Source organism: Bubalus bubalis, chromosome 5, assembly GCF_019923935.1.
Source record: "Bubalus bubalis isolate 160015118507 breed Murrah chromosome 5, NDDB_SH_1, whole genome shotgun sequence".
NCBI classification, from domain to species: domain Eukaryota; kingdom Metazoa; phylum Chordata; class Mammalia; order Artiodactyla; family Bovidae; genus Bubalus; species Bubalus bubalis.
In genome coordinates this window covers 40,974,852-40,990,701 of record NC_059161.1, presented here as the reverse complement: position 1 = coordinate 40,990,701, position 15,850 = coordinate 40,974,852, and the positions used below count along the sequence as shown (strand labels likewise).

General features: G+C 32.9%; 1 protein-coding gene across 6 annotated transcripts in view; it reads left to right on the top strand.

Annotated features, from left to right (window-relative positions):
• SUCO (SUN domain containing ossification factor) overlaps positions 1-15,850 on the top strand; it is a 90,456-nt gene that overhangs the window by 44,041 nt on the left and 30,565 nt on the right. For 5 of the 6 annotated variants that reach the window (XM_025285922.3, XM_025285921.3, XM_025285925.3 and 2 more), the window contains 7 exons: positions 2,377-2,484; positions 4,797-4,902; positions 7,464-7,484; positions 7,685-7,740; positions 8,461-8,552; positions 9,324-9,389; positions 15,228-15,296. In XM_025285922.3, the coding sequence (XP_025141707.2) occupies positions 2,377-2,484; positions 4,797-4,902; positions 7,464-7,484; positions 7,685-7,740; positions 8,461-8,552; positions 9,324-9,389; positions 15,228-15,296 (518 nt within the window). The remainder of the gene's footprint in view (positions 1-2,376; positions 2,485-4,796; positions 4,903-7,463; positions 7,485-7,684; positions 7,741-8,460; positions 8,553-9,323; positions 9,390-15,227; positions 15,297-15,850) is intronic. The other variant, XM_025285923.3, reaches the window with a different exon arrangement.

Sequence of the window (15,850 nt, the reverse complement as noted above, 5' to 3'; positions counted from 1 at the left end):
CCTGGGATTCTCCAGGCAAGAACACTGGAGTGGGTTGCCATTTCCTTCTCCAGTGCATGAAAGTGAAAAGTGAAAGTGAAGTCGCTCAGTTACACTTTAATATAAGTTTTAGAAATGTTAAATCTTCTTGGTGGATTGACTGTACACCTGGTAATACATTTGTCCAAAAATTTATTTTAGTAGTATCAATAATATAGCTCATATCTTCTTAGAAATTGAGAACGTTGTATGCAAAAGAGGTAGAGGAGAATTTGCTTTTTCTTCTTAGTGCTCTATTAGATTTGTAAATAAAAAGCAAAATCTGAGTCTGATTTTCTTTAGTTTCCTCTCCCTGGGGTGGTAGTACAGTGTTTAGGCTTTGGAGCCAGATAGATGTCTCTCTTAACTTTTAACTTTGTTACTTACTGGCTAAATAACTCTTAGTTAGGGCTCTTGATTCTGCCTTTTTAACAGAGACAAATGAACTGTGGTTTGAAAAAGATAGTTAATTTTCTGACACAGAAACCTCAAGTTGATATGTGGGGCAGGGGTATAATAGAAAACAATTAAAGGACACATTTACCTTCTGTCATGTTTTTCTACCACCTCCAAGATGTCCCTGCCTGCATTGCTGTGATGATTTCTTCCTATCACATCTTCATTGTGACCTACCTGTAAGGTGGGAGAAAGCAGAAGTAGAGGTAGCAGCTTCCTTTTGAAGGCTTGACCTGAAAGTTGCACTGGAGACTTCTGCCCACATCCCATCACCATAATTAAGTAACCTTGCCAAGACTGGGAAAAACAGTCTTTGATTAGTGACTATATGCTTGGCTACATCTTTGGAGAGGGGAACAAGATTTATTTTAAAAAGGCAGAAAAGAAAAATGTGAAGTAACCAATTGAATGATTCTGTAAAATAGAGATAATCTCCTGTGCATTTTGGTTGTAAGAATTAAATCAGAGCATGGACATAAATCATCTAAAATGGTACCTGACACAGACTAAGCATTCAGCAACCGTTAGTTTACTTTTTATCAGGAGCTGTTCTCTGAATCATGGCTGTTCTTACCATCTTCTGGAATTCAGTTCTGTTGCTCCCCAACATTAACACAATATGTTAATTGTAATGCTTTTAATTTAACATTTACTTGTCAGTGTATATAATCTCATTTGATATAATAATTATTTTATTAAAGTATTGATTAGAGTCCTAGATGTCATGAGTATTTCTTTCCCCAAATGCCATGCTAGATGTAGTTTTATTTTACACATGCAGAACCATACTGTTAATGTTTTCCTAAATAGCAATATTTTGTGGCATCTTTTCCAGGTCCATGATACGTATCTCAAATATCATTTTTTTTTTTTCAAAAATTTCACACACGTGATTTCATATAGTTCCATAATAACCCTTACTTTTCTTTCCCTACCCCTATTTGCCATCCCCTGTTCGTCTCCCCACTGGTAACCGCTACTTTGTTCTCTATACCTGTGAGTCTGCTTTTTTTTTGTTTTATTCACTAGTGTGGTGTTATTTTTAAAAACAGTTTTATTGAAGCGTAATTGACATATAAAAAACTAAATGTAAAATAAATTGTAAAATGTTAAAGTGTACAGTTTGATAAGTTTTGATATGTATGCATCTATGAAGCCATCACCACAGTGAAGATAATAAACATAATCTGTCTCCCCCCAAATTTTCTTCATGCTCCTTTATGATTTTTCCTTCCCCCCCCTTACCCCCATAGCAATTACAGATCTGTTTTCTATCACTATACATTGGTCTGTATTTTCTATATTTTTATATAAATGCAATATATAGTTTCTAGTATCATTTTTAATAGCTGTTTGTTATTTCATTGTCTGAATGGGGCCATAATTTGTCAATCAGTCCTCTGTATTAAACATTTAGGTTGACTTCCCTCCCCTCTAGCCCTCACTTTTATAAACTGTACTTTGATATATTTATTAAGATGCATATAAAAGGGTGATCATTTGGAGCTGTGTGTCCATAGATTAAATTTCTAAGAGTATATTGCTGAATCAACAGCTGTGGTACCTTTTGAGATAATATGGCCAAACTTCCCTCTAGACTAGTCAGGTGACACTCTTACTAGTTCTTCGTCAAATCATTCCTTCTCCAAGAATGAGCTTTGTCATTAGAAAAGAATCTTTATTAAAAAAATACTGTAGGACAAAATCAGTATTTTTTTCCCTACTAATGCTATGCTTGGGGAATACTTAGGGGTGTTCTTTCTCAAATCCTCTTCCTTCCTTCCTTTTTTTAATGAATAACTTAATGGAGGTCTAGTTTATGTAGGCTGTTAATGTCGTGTTTAATATGAATTGTTATTCTAGTTGGTTTATCTAAATAATTGTCTTGTGCTCTTTTTAAAGGTTTGTTATTGAACTCTGTGAACCAATTCAAGTAAAACAGTTTGATATTGCAAATTATGAATTATTTTCTTCTACTCCTAAAGACTTTCTGGTTTCTATCAGTGACAGGTAAATTCTAAAGCTGGTTTCTATGGAATTAATATTGGATTTTCAGAATAAAAATTTTAAAATGGGTCATGTTTTAAAACTTTAATTATTTTGTTTTTTGTTTCAATCAACTTGTATCCATTTGGAAGAACAGTAATAATACTGTTGTAGGGTAGTCATTTGTTAGTTTACTTTCATTAACTTATATAGTGCTTATAACAACCCTCTGATGTTATTCCCTTATGAGATGAAACAGAGAGAGATTAAATAGCCTATCTAGGTCATGTGATTTGTGAGTTAGACAACCAAGATTCAAACATAGATCTCTATGATTTTGAAGTCCTTACTTTTAATTATTATGCTGTATTGCTTCCAAACATTTCTTTAAAAAGTTATTAAAAACATATGAATATTTCATTTTACATCATTTTACAGCATATGTTTTTGTTAAAGTGTATTTTAAAAACTTTGGTATATATGTGTGATTATAAGAGAAACATACATTCTAAGGAATTTGGTAGAGAATCCCAGTTCTATCAACCAAAGATACTGTATTAACATTTTAATACATTCCCTTCCAGTCTTTTATACACATTTATATGTTTATCAGATCAGATCAGTCACTCATTCGTGTCCGACTCTTTGTGACCCCATGAATCGCAGCACGCCAGGCCTCCCTGTCTGTCACCAACTCCCGGAGTTCACTGAGACTCACTGAGTGAGTCTCAGTGAACTCAGTTCAGTTCATTCGCCATCGAGTCAGTGATGCCATCCAGCCATCTCATCCTCTGTCGTCCCCTTCTCCTCTTGCCCCCAATCCCTCCCAGCATCAGAGTCTTTTCCAATGAGTCAACTCTTTGCATGAGGTGGCCAAAGTACTGGAGTTTCAGCTTTAGCATCATTCCTTCCAAAGAAATCCCAGGTCTGATCTCCTTCAGAATGGACTGGTTGGATCTCCTTGCATAGTTCTATCAAAAATCAGTTTCGATGCTTACATCTTGAGAATATCCTTTTTTTTGTTTTAAACACATCGTTTTTAATAAATACTTGATATTTTCCTCCAGATGGAGGTATTTGTTCATTCCATAAATGCTTTTTGAGTGCCCGCAATGTTACCATGTAAGATGCTGTTATTTATTTAATCCTTCTTTTATTATTGACTATTAAGAATTTTCTGTGGTGTTTCTTCCCCTACCCTACATGTAGCATTGCCTATATATAGTTTTCAAAATGATTTCTCAAGATCTCTTACTCATATTTCTTTAACTAACTTAGCTCAGATCATTTCCTTTTTCCCTAAGCTGTAATTTTCTTACCTGTCAAATGAATGTGTTCAGCTATGACAAGTAAAGTGTATTTTTTTAGTGTGATAAGAGAATACTCATTACTTTGAGGAATTCTCTAAATGCTGTAGTAAAGAAAAACAGTAGTTTGGGACTTTTGCATTAGATTTCCTTTAAAATCGAAAAAGCTGTGTAAGTGCTGTGAAATTCAAATATGATAGTAAATGACTTTTTCTGTTTCCCTTTCAACCAGTACTTATGCTTTATATCATCGCACACTTCAGTTCAGTTCAGTCGCTCAGTCATGTCCAACTCTTTGCGACCCCATGAACCGCAGCACGCAAGCTTCCCTGTCCATCACCAACTCCTGGAATCCACCCAAACCCATATCCATTGAGTCAGTGATGCCATCCAGTCATCTCATCCTCTGTCGCCCCCTTCTCCTCCTGCCCTCAATCTTTCCCAGCATCAGGGTCTTTTCAGATGAGTCCGCTCTTCACATAAGGTGGCCAAAGTATTGGAGTTTCAGCTTTAACATCAGTCCTTCCAATGAACACCCAGGACTGATCTTTAGGATGGACTGGTTGGATCTCCTTGCAGTCCAAGGGACTCTCAAGTGTCTTCTCAAACACCACAGTTCAAAAGCGCCAATCTGAGCACACACTTACTGGTACATAAAGAGTAGTACCTCATCCTTCCAAAACACTCTCTTGGCTACTTTGTGTTTTAAAGCCTCCAGTTTACTTGGAAGCCCTGTAAAACTCCAAGAGGCACTCCTGGTCCTTTTTGTCTTCTTCTTGTCTTCTATTTGATAGTGTGATTTTTCAAGATAGTCTTTCTTCATAAGGAGAAACCTGTCAGAGTTTAGTTGGAAAAGAAAATGTATTTATTCAACTTGATGCTTAACTCATATTTAAACTATGTTAAGTGAATGTGTTACCTGGAGAGGGGAAAAAAAAGTACAAGATCTCATTTGAAAATGATAGGACCTCTCAATGTGTGATTTATGATTTTCTAAAAAGGAATGTTAATATTTTTTTTATTTTCTAGATACCCTACAAATAAATGGATTAAGCTGGGTACTTTCCATGGTAGAGATGAGAGGAATGTCCAGAGTTTCCCTTTAGATGAACAGATGTATGCAAAATATGTGAAGGTAATGTTTATCTTTACAGAACTGTGTTCTATAATGAAACATACCTATTATTCATACTTGATACCTCACCTATTTAGAAATAAGAAAAATTAAGAGGAAATGTATTGCTGTATTCCTTTTAATAAAATAATTCTTTCTTGAATATATTATTTTATGGGACAAATACTAATACATTCCCTTTTATGTAACTGGAAACCTAGGCTAGTTTTTTGATATCTGTGGCTTTGATGAGATTCCAAATTATAACTCTTAATATTTTTGAAGTCTTGATATAAAATGTCATCTTTATAATATTATATTTCTTTATATTTTAAAACCTGAATCAGTTACTCACTGCTGTCTTTAAAGCAGGTCTGGTTTCTTATCAAAATCTGATTCTGAGATTTCTATTTTAATGCCCAGTTATTTTTCATTATAGCTTTTTGTCTTTTGTATATTCAGGTGAAATGTTATATGTCTAAGTAACAATTTCAAATAAAGTTTTAACCATTTAAATTCCTGCTGCAACCTAAATGTCCATTGACAGAAGAATGGATAAAAAAGCTGTGGTACATATATATGATAGAATATTATTCAGCCATAAAAGAGAACAAAATAATGCCATTTGCAGCAACACAGATGGACCTAGAAATTGTACTAAGTAAAATAAGACAGAGAAAGATAAATATCATGTCATATTGCTTGTATGTAGAATCTATAAAATGGTACAAATGAACTACTTACAAACAGAAATAGAACTACAGATGTAGAAAAGAAACTTATGGTTACCAGAGGGTAAGGTGGAGGGTAGGAGGAGAGATAAATTGGGAGACTGGCATTGACAAATGCACACTACTATACATAAAGTAGGTAACCAATAAGAACCTACCATATAGCACAGGAAACTCTTCTCAGTACTCTGTAATGACCTGTATGGGTGAAGAATCTAAAAAGAGTGTGTATAAAAGAGTGTGTGTGTGTGTGTGTGTGTGTGTGTATGTGTGTGTGTATGTATATGTATGTGTGTATATATATCTGATAAATTTTGCTGTACAGCGGAAACTAATGCACTGTTGTAAATCAGCTATACTCTAATAAAAGCCATAAATTCCTACTGCCTCTCTCACCAGTCTTGAGGTGGAATTATCTACCAAAATAGAATTATTATCACTCTTGAATTTAGACAAAATATGGGAATTTCTTACTCCTTTTTATTTCTTCCTTTTTTTTTTCTTTATGATACTATAGCCATACCTTAAAGTACAACTGTGTTGTTAGTAAGACCTTTTGGAATGACAGCAGCTCTAATTTTCTTCCTAATTATTTCTTCTTTAAATGTGAAAACTTATACCTACCTACTTGTCTCTTGGGATTTTACTTTCTGTGTCTTTTGTAAGCATGTATTAAATTGGCTTCTGTAAATGGGTAAACTTGTAGTATTCCTACTCTCCATATAAAAATATTTTTATAAAAATGCTGTTTTTAAAGTACAGTTGATATTTTCAGTTAATGATTCAACAGTGTTCAGAAAAATGATGATACATTTTCAGTTTCTTTTTAAAGTGAATTCTGAACCAGTTTAATGACCTTTTTATGTTGCAGTTTCTATACTGTAATGCCAAAAAAAAAAAAAACATAAAATACTTTGGCAGATGATACAATACCTGATTTTGCAGTGAAAACAACTCACACGTTATAAAATAGTTCCAAGAATCATTCTTTATAGAGTCTACTTTGTTAAAAACAGAACATTTTATTAGTGATAACAGAAAAATCCTATATAAAGCTCCCTACTTTGTCTTCTTTATAACGGGAGACTATAGAGCATTTTGATGACTGGTTTTCTTAAAAGCCCTATTTGGTAGATTTAAACCTAAAAGCAAAAAACATTTACTTCTGATTCTTATTTTATATTGATAAATGTTATATAAGTTTACCTGAGTTTTGCTCATCCCAAAAGAATTAAAACTCATATTTAAAAAAATGCTTTTTAATAGCTTATATTTTAAAAATGAATTGATAAATATCCTCTAGTTCTGTAAGTTATACTTAAAATAGCAGCATATCAGAAATCCAAGTTTTCCCCAAAATAGTTTGTATATAGTATTGTTCAAGAATAAATATTATTTTTTATTATGTTAATCTTTTTATCAATATGTATGTTCATAGATATGTATAGCCACATATAGGTATCAATGTATTAATTAATATGTAGGTATATACATGATAACATTTATAATACTTAGTGTAATATAAGACAGGTTATTTCTAGATATGCTTTAATTACTTTTAGAATGCTTTCAGATCTAATGGATAAATAAAACAGCAGCAGTGGATGTTAAGTTAAAGTTAATTTATTTCATTACAGTTGCACTATAGTTTCTAGTTGTGATGGTAAAAATAAATGCAAGTCACTGCTTTGGTTTCTGCAAAGAAATGAGTACTACAATGTTATCCATCACAGTATATTGCTTTCTATACTTTAATTATACAATATAATTTACAAATATTGAATGTTGCTTATGGCATGTTATTCAGACTTTGGAACTGATTTCTTTTTCTTTTCCTTTCTCTTGCTTCAGATGTTCATCAAGTACATAAAGGTTAGCAACCTTCTCTTTTGCAATATTGAATAATAGGGCATGACATATTATTGCATGGCAAAGCAGAACTTTACAAATACTAGTTTTGGGGAAAATTAGGACTTTATTTTTAGAAATATTGTAATGAAAAAACAATATTTTGTTAGATAATTTCACATACACTGTGCTGGCTTGCCATTTTGTGTGCTTTTATTCTTTAGGTGGAGTTGGTATCACATTTTGGATCAGAGCACTTTTGTCCATTAAGCCTTATAAGGTAATACAGAGCAAAAATATTTACTGAGTGGTTTAAAAAGAAAAAAAGGCAACATAAAAATCCCAGTATATTTAAAGTGAAGAAATAATTTGTTATTATGTGAGATAACACCATAAAAAATATACTGCTAAACCTTTCTTCCTTTTGCATACAGTTTAGAGAAGTGTAAAAATTTAGATAGGAATTTGGCATGTATCATTTCTAATTTTTTTTGAGAATTTATATTCATAATTATATCCTTGAAAAAAGTATTTAAAATTTTTTATGCTAAACTATATATATTTTGCAGTTTCATTTTGTATCTATCAATATGATTTGATAATGATTGTAATAGTATATTTCTGATTTCTTTAAACTGCTATGTAAGTTTCACAAGCTGAATAAACCACGATTTGTGAATCCTCCTTGAAAAATTATTTTTCCTTTGTTAGGAAAAAAGAACCTTCATTTTATATGTTCAGTTTAGCTTGCTTGATATGATGATAATAAATGGAAACATTTTAGGCCAATAAGTCATTGGCCTATTAGTCATTATATTTTTAAATGCCTTAAATAGATTAACATTGTAATGAAAACAGTGGATTGAGAAAGTGATTGTTTTTGAGTTCAAAGTTAATGATGCTCAAAACAACCAAAATTGTTATAGTTTGTCATTTATTATGAAGAGATGAGTCTTAATAAGACATTAATGAAAAACTTCAATGAAATTGTTGTTAACAGGGTATTTGGCACTAGCATGGTGGAAGAATATGAAGAGATTGCTGATTCCCAGTATCAGTCAGAACGTCAAGAACTATTTGATGAGGACTATGGTGAGTGATTTTTAAAAAGTAACTATTTATGTATATATTTTTGTTTTTTAAATGGGTAAATGTAGGTCACTTAAAAAGATCACCATGATGATTAGTCTTTAGTTTATTCCTTGTTTTTAACCCTAGTAACTAATTTTCTCCTAAACCTATTTTCTAAAATAGTTTTCTGCTTGTTGATCAGTTATTTGACTTGAAACTCCCTTCCATTACCCCAGTGCTAATAAATTATGGTTATATCCCTATGCCAGGCCCCAAAGCCTATTACTCAAAGGCAACTGACATAGTAGAATTGAGCATGTGTTTCTTTGATTTGCCTTTAGCCTAAGAGCAAGCAAGCAAGCATATTGAGGCATGAGTTTTTGAGAAATTCCCATGAGCCTGCAGAGGTCAGAGAATGTTTTATGACACCTTCCATTTCTATTTTATTAAGTTCTTATTTTAAGATGTCTTAAACTGTAGTCTGAAAAATCTAATTTTTGCATTCCCTAGTTTTCCCATAAGTGAAGTCATTTACTAGGGGTTGGTAAACTACACTGAAAGCTTGAATAAAAGTCTTACAAATGTGATTAAAATTTTTGCAAGCAGTAGAAATATATTCTTTGGTTTTTATCTGTTTGATAAATGGTTTATGAATTTCCTTTTTTGTGAATGTGCTTTGGATGTATAATGAAAACTGTAAAATTGTTTTGTCAGTTGACATAATTTGTGCTTTTAAACATATCATCTGAGATAGTTCTCAGTGTAATTAACCTTCATTTTCTCTTTGAACAGATTACCCACTGGATTATAATACTGGGGAAGATAAATCCTCAAAAAACCTTCTTGGTTCTGCTACAAGTGAGTATTTGGGGGTTTTTCTAGTCACTATTATTAAAGTATATCTCAACTTCTGTTTCCCGGCATATGTGAACATTTTGTTTTGAAGTTTAGGGGGCTCCTTCTGTCCTAGTGTTGAACTTTGAGTTGAAATCAAAGAATACTTTTCTGAAGTATTTTCATAGGAATAAAGTAGAATATATGTAAACAAAGAAGAGAGGCAAAATGCAAGCATAGGTCGGTTCTTTTACAAAAATGAAGTAGTTATATTTTTAGGCAAGTTCCTTAGAGTGAAGAATGGGATATGAATTTACTTGGGGAAAGAATTATTAAAGAGGTCCTAGACCATATAAATAAGAGCATCTAGGTAATCATACTTGGTAGGAAAGGAGTTTATTTTAGAAGTGGTACTCATCAGTGAAATCCTACCAAATGAGGATTTGTTAATGTATGGGTATGGTTAGTTTCCTGATTAATTATAAAGCATAAAGGCTGTTCTTATTCATGATAATGGTGATTCCCAAGCAGTAACAATAATAGTGATAATAATACACTCTTTGTAAACTGAAAAAAAAAATGACTAAGATACTAGTTGTTTAGCTTCTTGTCTTGCCAGCCTATTATCCGAACTTATAGATAGGCTAGCCAAGTAGACTCCTGGAAAGACCTTTACCGACTAACACTTTATTTTTACTGTTAGAATGCAGGTAGGTATATTTTACATTTGTTATTTTTGGTTAGTCCCCCAAAATAAGGACTTTTTATTTGAAGGTTAATAATTGAATTTAATGAAAGTAAATCTTAGTAACATAGAAGACGATTTGTGCATTTTTCTTTTACTCTTGAGTTGTTTGAATCCCAGTCTGTGTATATTGTCCTCATAGCTTTTTAAGGTACTCAACCAGTAGTACCTATACCTAGGTGGATATTTGAGTGGCTACACTATTTGAAATTAAGAGTCACTTGTCTCACTTCTTCTCATCTTTTATCTTTTTCCCTTTCTTTCTTCTTGTCCTCTCCCTCTCCATAGAAGACTATAGATTTCAGTGGACTTTTTTAGGGAATAGGAAAAAGAATGTTAAAAAATAACTGCATAAAGGGAATGCGTTTATGTAATATTTAACTTTGTTATAGATTAGCTTAATATATTTTTACTCTGTTGCTAGTCAACTGACTTTTTAGATATTATTGATTACTTTTAAGTGTATCCATAGCAATTTCTTGCAGAAGGCAATGGCACCCAACTCCAGTACTCTTGCCTGGAAAATCCCATGGATGGAGCAGCCTCGTAGGCTGCAGTCCATGGGGTCGCTAAGAGTCGGACATGACTGAGCAACTTCACTTTCACTTTTCACTTTCATGCATTGGAGAAGGAAATGGCAACCCACTCCAGTGTTCTTGCCTGGAGAATCCCAGGGACGGTGGAGCTTGTTGGGCTGCCGTCTGTGGGGTCGCACAGAGTCAGACAGGACTGAAGTGACTTAGCAGTTAGCAATTTCTGCTGATGATAGCAGTAAAAACAGGTGCCTCATTCGCTGCTATGGGATAGTTTTTTAGGAATGAGACAATGATGCTATTTTATTTAATTGGATGTTAAGATGTTTGTTCTTGTCCTTAAATTTGTAGTTTAAAATTTATATTTTAAATTAAATATATTTATTTATATTTAATATATTTATATTTAAAGTTTATATTATGTAATAGTCATCATATCATAATTCAGTAATGCTGATTTAGCTGTGAGGCAGCATTGTTATTTTATGGGGTCAGAAAATAGCCCCAGACTAAAAGTTGTCTAGTTTTTGGTGGTTACTGGGAACAAAGGGGCACCTTCCAGAAGTAATGATTTACTATAGTTTTTGATAGGGGAGAATTTTGTTGATATTTTGCTTTCTTTATCTTCCTGTGGGATTAACTCCAAGACAGCATTAAAATGTTTTCAGTAGAGGACATTTCCTTATTTGTAATCACTTCTCTGACTGATGTATTATTTTAATTAATGAGACATAGAATTTTTTTAGACCCTATTTTCTGGATCTTTTTCTTTGAAGATATGTTTCTTGGTAACACATTTCATTTTTGTTTCTATGGCTTTCTGGAAGAGCAGTCCATTTACGTTCCGGTGTTCCTAGGTGTTGAAAAATTTTGTATAGTGAGACAAGGTGGATGGGAGGATATCACCTGAGCCCAAGTACGAGAGGTTTAAAAAGATATCCATTTCTTGATGTTTCAGAACAAGAGAGGTGGTAGTAGCTGAGTGATAAGACTTTGCTGTTATTAAGTTAATAAGCATGACCTAATACTGCTGCCTTTGATACCTATATCCTTCTGGTTTTCTCTGAATAGTCTAGACTGGTTTTGAGCTTGACCTAGTTACTTTCTCCAATGTAATATAATGTTAGGAAAAAATAACAAGGTGGAATCAGGCCAAAGAGCTCGTCTCTGGCAGTGGAATGTCTGAATTTGACTATAATCATCACCACTTTCTAAATTAGCTTGAAATTGGCCAATTTTGCACCTAATTTATTTTGAATATTTACACAATGTCTCCGAAACAGAATTCTGTGCTTTAATTTAAAAGAGAAACTCTTTTTTTCTTTTGCTATTGAGTAATTGGTAGTCATAGGAAATATATGTCACCAGAGTATGTTGCTTCTAATGGGACTTGATTGTCAAAGAGTATGCATGCTGCCCTAATAAGCATGCTGCTTATTTAGACATTTTTGATATTACATAATTTACTGAACTTCCAGAAAGGAGAGACTACTATCTTAGAGCAACATTCTTGGCTTTCTGTGTTTGCCAATTCTGGGACTCTTCTGCCTGAATCTTTTGTTTACATTCTTGAGCTAGAGCATTTAAATATTTTACATCAAAAGAAATTCTTCATATCAATCTACTCTACTTGTGTTTGGTCATGTGGGTCTTCCAGGCCACTCTCTACTTTGATATTCTTGCAAGTCTGCCTTTACTTCTAAATATGATCTGTATTTTATTAGAGTCATCAGATTTGCTAAGGGCCAGATTTCTGCTTCTCTTTCTGTATAAGTTTAAGACAAACTGTAGTTTTTGTTTTAAGTCAGAATACTTTCTGTGAATGTATTTATTTTAAGATCCTAGAAGGAGTAACAGAGAATGAAGGTAGGTGTGTTGCAGAATTAGTAGCTCAGTACACATAGGAGGAAGTAGTTTTTTTTACCGATTTGTCTTGTGTTGTAGCATAGGCATTTGGTTTTCTGTATCAAAAAGAGCCATTGGTGTGTTGGGGACTTAGTGTATATAACATGTTAATATTTGGTCCGTAGGAGAGAGTTTCATTCCTAAAGTAATGGGATGGGATGAATAAGTTACCCAATTCAAGAGAAAGGAGTTGGCAAATCCTTGAGAAATTGAGAGCAGGTGTCTAGTATGGCACTATATTCCAAATTGTTGCTTTTACCCTTTAGCCTTTCTGAAGGCTTTTCAGTGATTAGATTATGATCCTGACAAGTAGTCATGTGTTTAGATGCAAAGTGAGACTGGTAAGAAGATTCACAAAGCTGCTTTCTCCCAAAAGAAAAAAACTGTATTTGACAGCATTCTGTAAACATAGCAAGATTATTTCTTAATAGGTTAGATGGGCTGAGAAAGAAGAATCTGCCAGATTTTGCTTTTGTTACCAAATGGCTCTCTGAAATAATAAACAATATTTTTAAATGATGAGTAGTATGTATAAATCTTCCTTATTTTAGGTACTAGTATAAAAATTTACATTAAAAAGTAATACTCTAAAACTTCTTTCTCTACACAGATTAACAGATACACATTTTTAAAGCTTCTAATAATAATACCAAAAAATTTAAATGCAAAAATTTGAAATCTGAAGTAAGATTGCCCTTTGAAGCAAGTATAAGGGACTTAGAATATAAACTTAATTTCAGAATTTGGGTTCTGTGAGCAGTCAATTTTGATTGAACTTCAGCTGTCAGGCTAAGTAGAGGATCAGATACTACTGTTGCAATATTCAGAGCAGTTCAGTCGCTGAGTCATGTCCTGACCCTTTGTGACCCCATGGACTGCAGCATGCCAGGCTTCTCTGTCCATTACCAACTCCAGGAGCTTGCTCAAACTCATGTCCATAGAGTCATTCAACCATCTCATCCTCTGTCGTCCCCTTCTCCTCCTGCCTTCAATCTTTCCCAGCATCACTGTCTTTTCTAATCAGTCGGCTCTTCACATCAAGTGGCCAGAATATTGCAACTTCAGCATCAGTCCTTCCACTGAATCTTCAGGACTGATTTCCTTTAGGATTGACTGGTTTGATCTCCTTGCAATATTAGTTGACATTAAAATTCGATTTATGAGGAAATACAGAGTTTCCATTGCTACTTCAGTTTTGTTTATAAGGGAATGGAGTTTCCATTTCCTGTTTTTATGCTGAGGTGTCCTTTAGCCTAAGATCTAAGACTGCTTCTCTGTTTTTACAATTTCCCAGGTGAAAGGACAGGGTTGACCTATAATCTTAGATATTTCAAAAGCAATTATAAAGCTTTTGTGTGTTCAAGTAATGATTGGAAACAAAGTACCACTGCTTGTTGTCTTTCAGATTATAGAATCATAGTTATGTAAAGTTTAAAATTAATAATTATGTACTACTAGTTATCACATTTAAAAGTCTAAAATCTCCTATTTTTACCTGTCATAAAGCATATGTTTACAGTATCAGCACCAGGTGACAGTGCTTGGCTTGTTCCCAACCTTCTGAATATGCTAGCTTTTCCTTCTTTAGATCCTTTCCTACTTCTCACATCTCTGGTTTTCATGAAAGTGTGATGAAAACTCAGATCTCTTTTAGGAAAGGAAACCAAGATGGAAAAAAGTGATGAGGTTTAATATGTAGCCCCTGCCAGATGTTAGTATTTTAATGGTAGAAAAACCTGGTGAATTAACTTCTAGTAGAATTTCAGAGATTAGATTGGAGTTGGAATTTAATTTCCTGTGAAATTACATTAAATTACTAGAAGGAAGTCTTCTGTTCCAAGCCAGCTTTTTATGGAGTTAGGACATTTCGTGGTCCTCATGTATCTTCAGCCATTTATGTAGATATTAAGGTTTGTAGCACTTTACTCATCATTGAGATAACCACTTTGAAAAGAGGAAGAATTAGAAAGTATGCAGATTGCTTTACCTACAGCACTTAAGTTTTATGACTTTGACTTTTAATTCATCTTCCTGTGCCCATATTCACCCAGTTCAGAAAAGAATTTGTCATTTATTGTCCATAAAACATTGTTACAAGTCATCAAAGGCATGATTCTATGCAGTGTCAATTTGGGATTTAACCATATTACTTAGATATTTTATATTCATAGTTGAAAATAGTCTTTCTGCTGTCCTTTGAAGAATAATCTTCCCATTTTATTTATTTTTACCTATGAAAGACACATGTTTAGGAAAAGGATTTTTTGTTTGTTTTTGGTTTAAACTGTAGAACCTTTTCTTTTTAAAAAAAAACAAACAAACAAGGCTTTTCTGTAAATTATGGGTTTTGGTTGTCACAATTTTTTCCTGTCTCAGTGCAGGCTATATGCTGAATTAAACTTGAATCTTGTGATATGCTGAAGATAGTATTTGCTGAAGGGTTTGGAGAAGTTTTGTAAAAAAAAGTATAATTAGATTTTAAAATCCTTCTGAACATAAAAGTTCAGATTTATCAATAATAACTTTTTGCCTGAAATTTGTATCCTGTATTGGACTAATAGTAAGGTGAGCAAAAAGGTAATTAGTCCAAAAAATGCAAAAGACCATTACTATCTGATATCAGTTATATGAAAATATTTAGGTGTATTAGTATCTTTTTCTGATTGAATTTTGTTTTAGATGCCATTCTAAATATGGTGAATATTGCCGCTAATATTCTGGGAGCAAAAACTGAAGACCTGACAGAAGGTACCTGATCATTTTATGGGTCTTTTAAATATATGATACTCCAGGGGTCTTCCTAGTTAGTAAAATTAATTAATAAGCCAAGCAGTTTGATTTTTTTATTTAGAAATACAGAAACCATTCAAAGGAACTTCCCAATCTTCTATTATTCATTGTTTATTTGAATTTCACAAGTTCTCTTTAATAAATAGGATCTTGTCTATATAAAAATCATTAATTTGATTTTTCACTCTATATAAAAATCATTAATTTGATTTTTCACTCTTAACCTGCTGTAGAAGTATTGATTTTATCCCTAGTTCTTTCCTGAGGTTTTGATGCTCTAATGGTTACTTGAAGTATGCTTTTATTTATCAAATAGCAATTCAATTTAGAAAGTAATAGAAATATGAATATTATGAACAAGGGGAAACAATCTTGCCCTTTTTTTTGTTTTCAAAAATACTTCATTCCATTTATAAAATAAGTCATGGGGTTGTAATATATAACATGGGGAATGCAATGTGGTGGCAGATGGCACCTAGACTTATTGTGATCATTTTGCAGTGTATACAAAT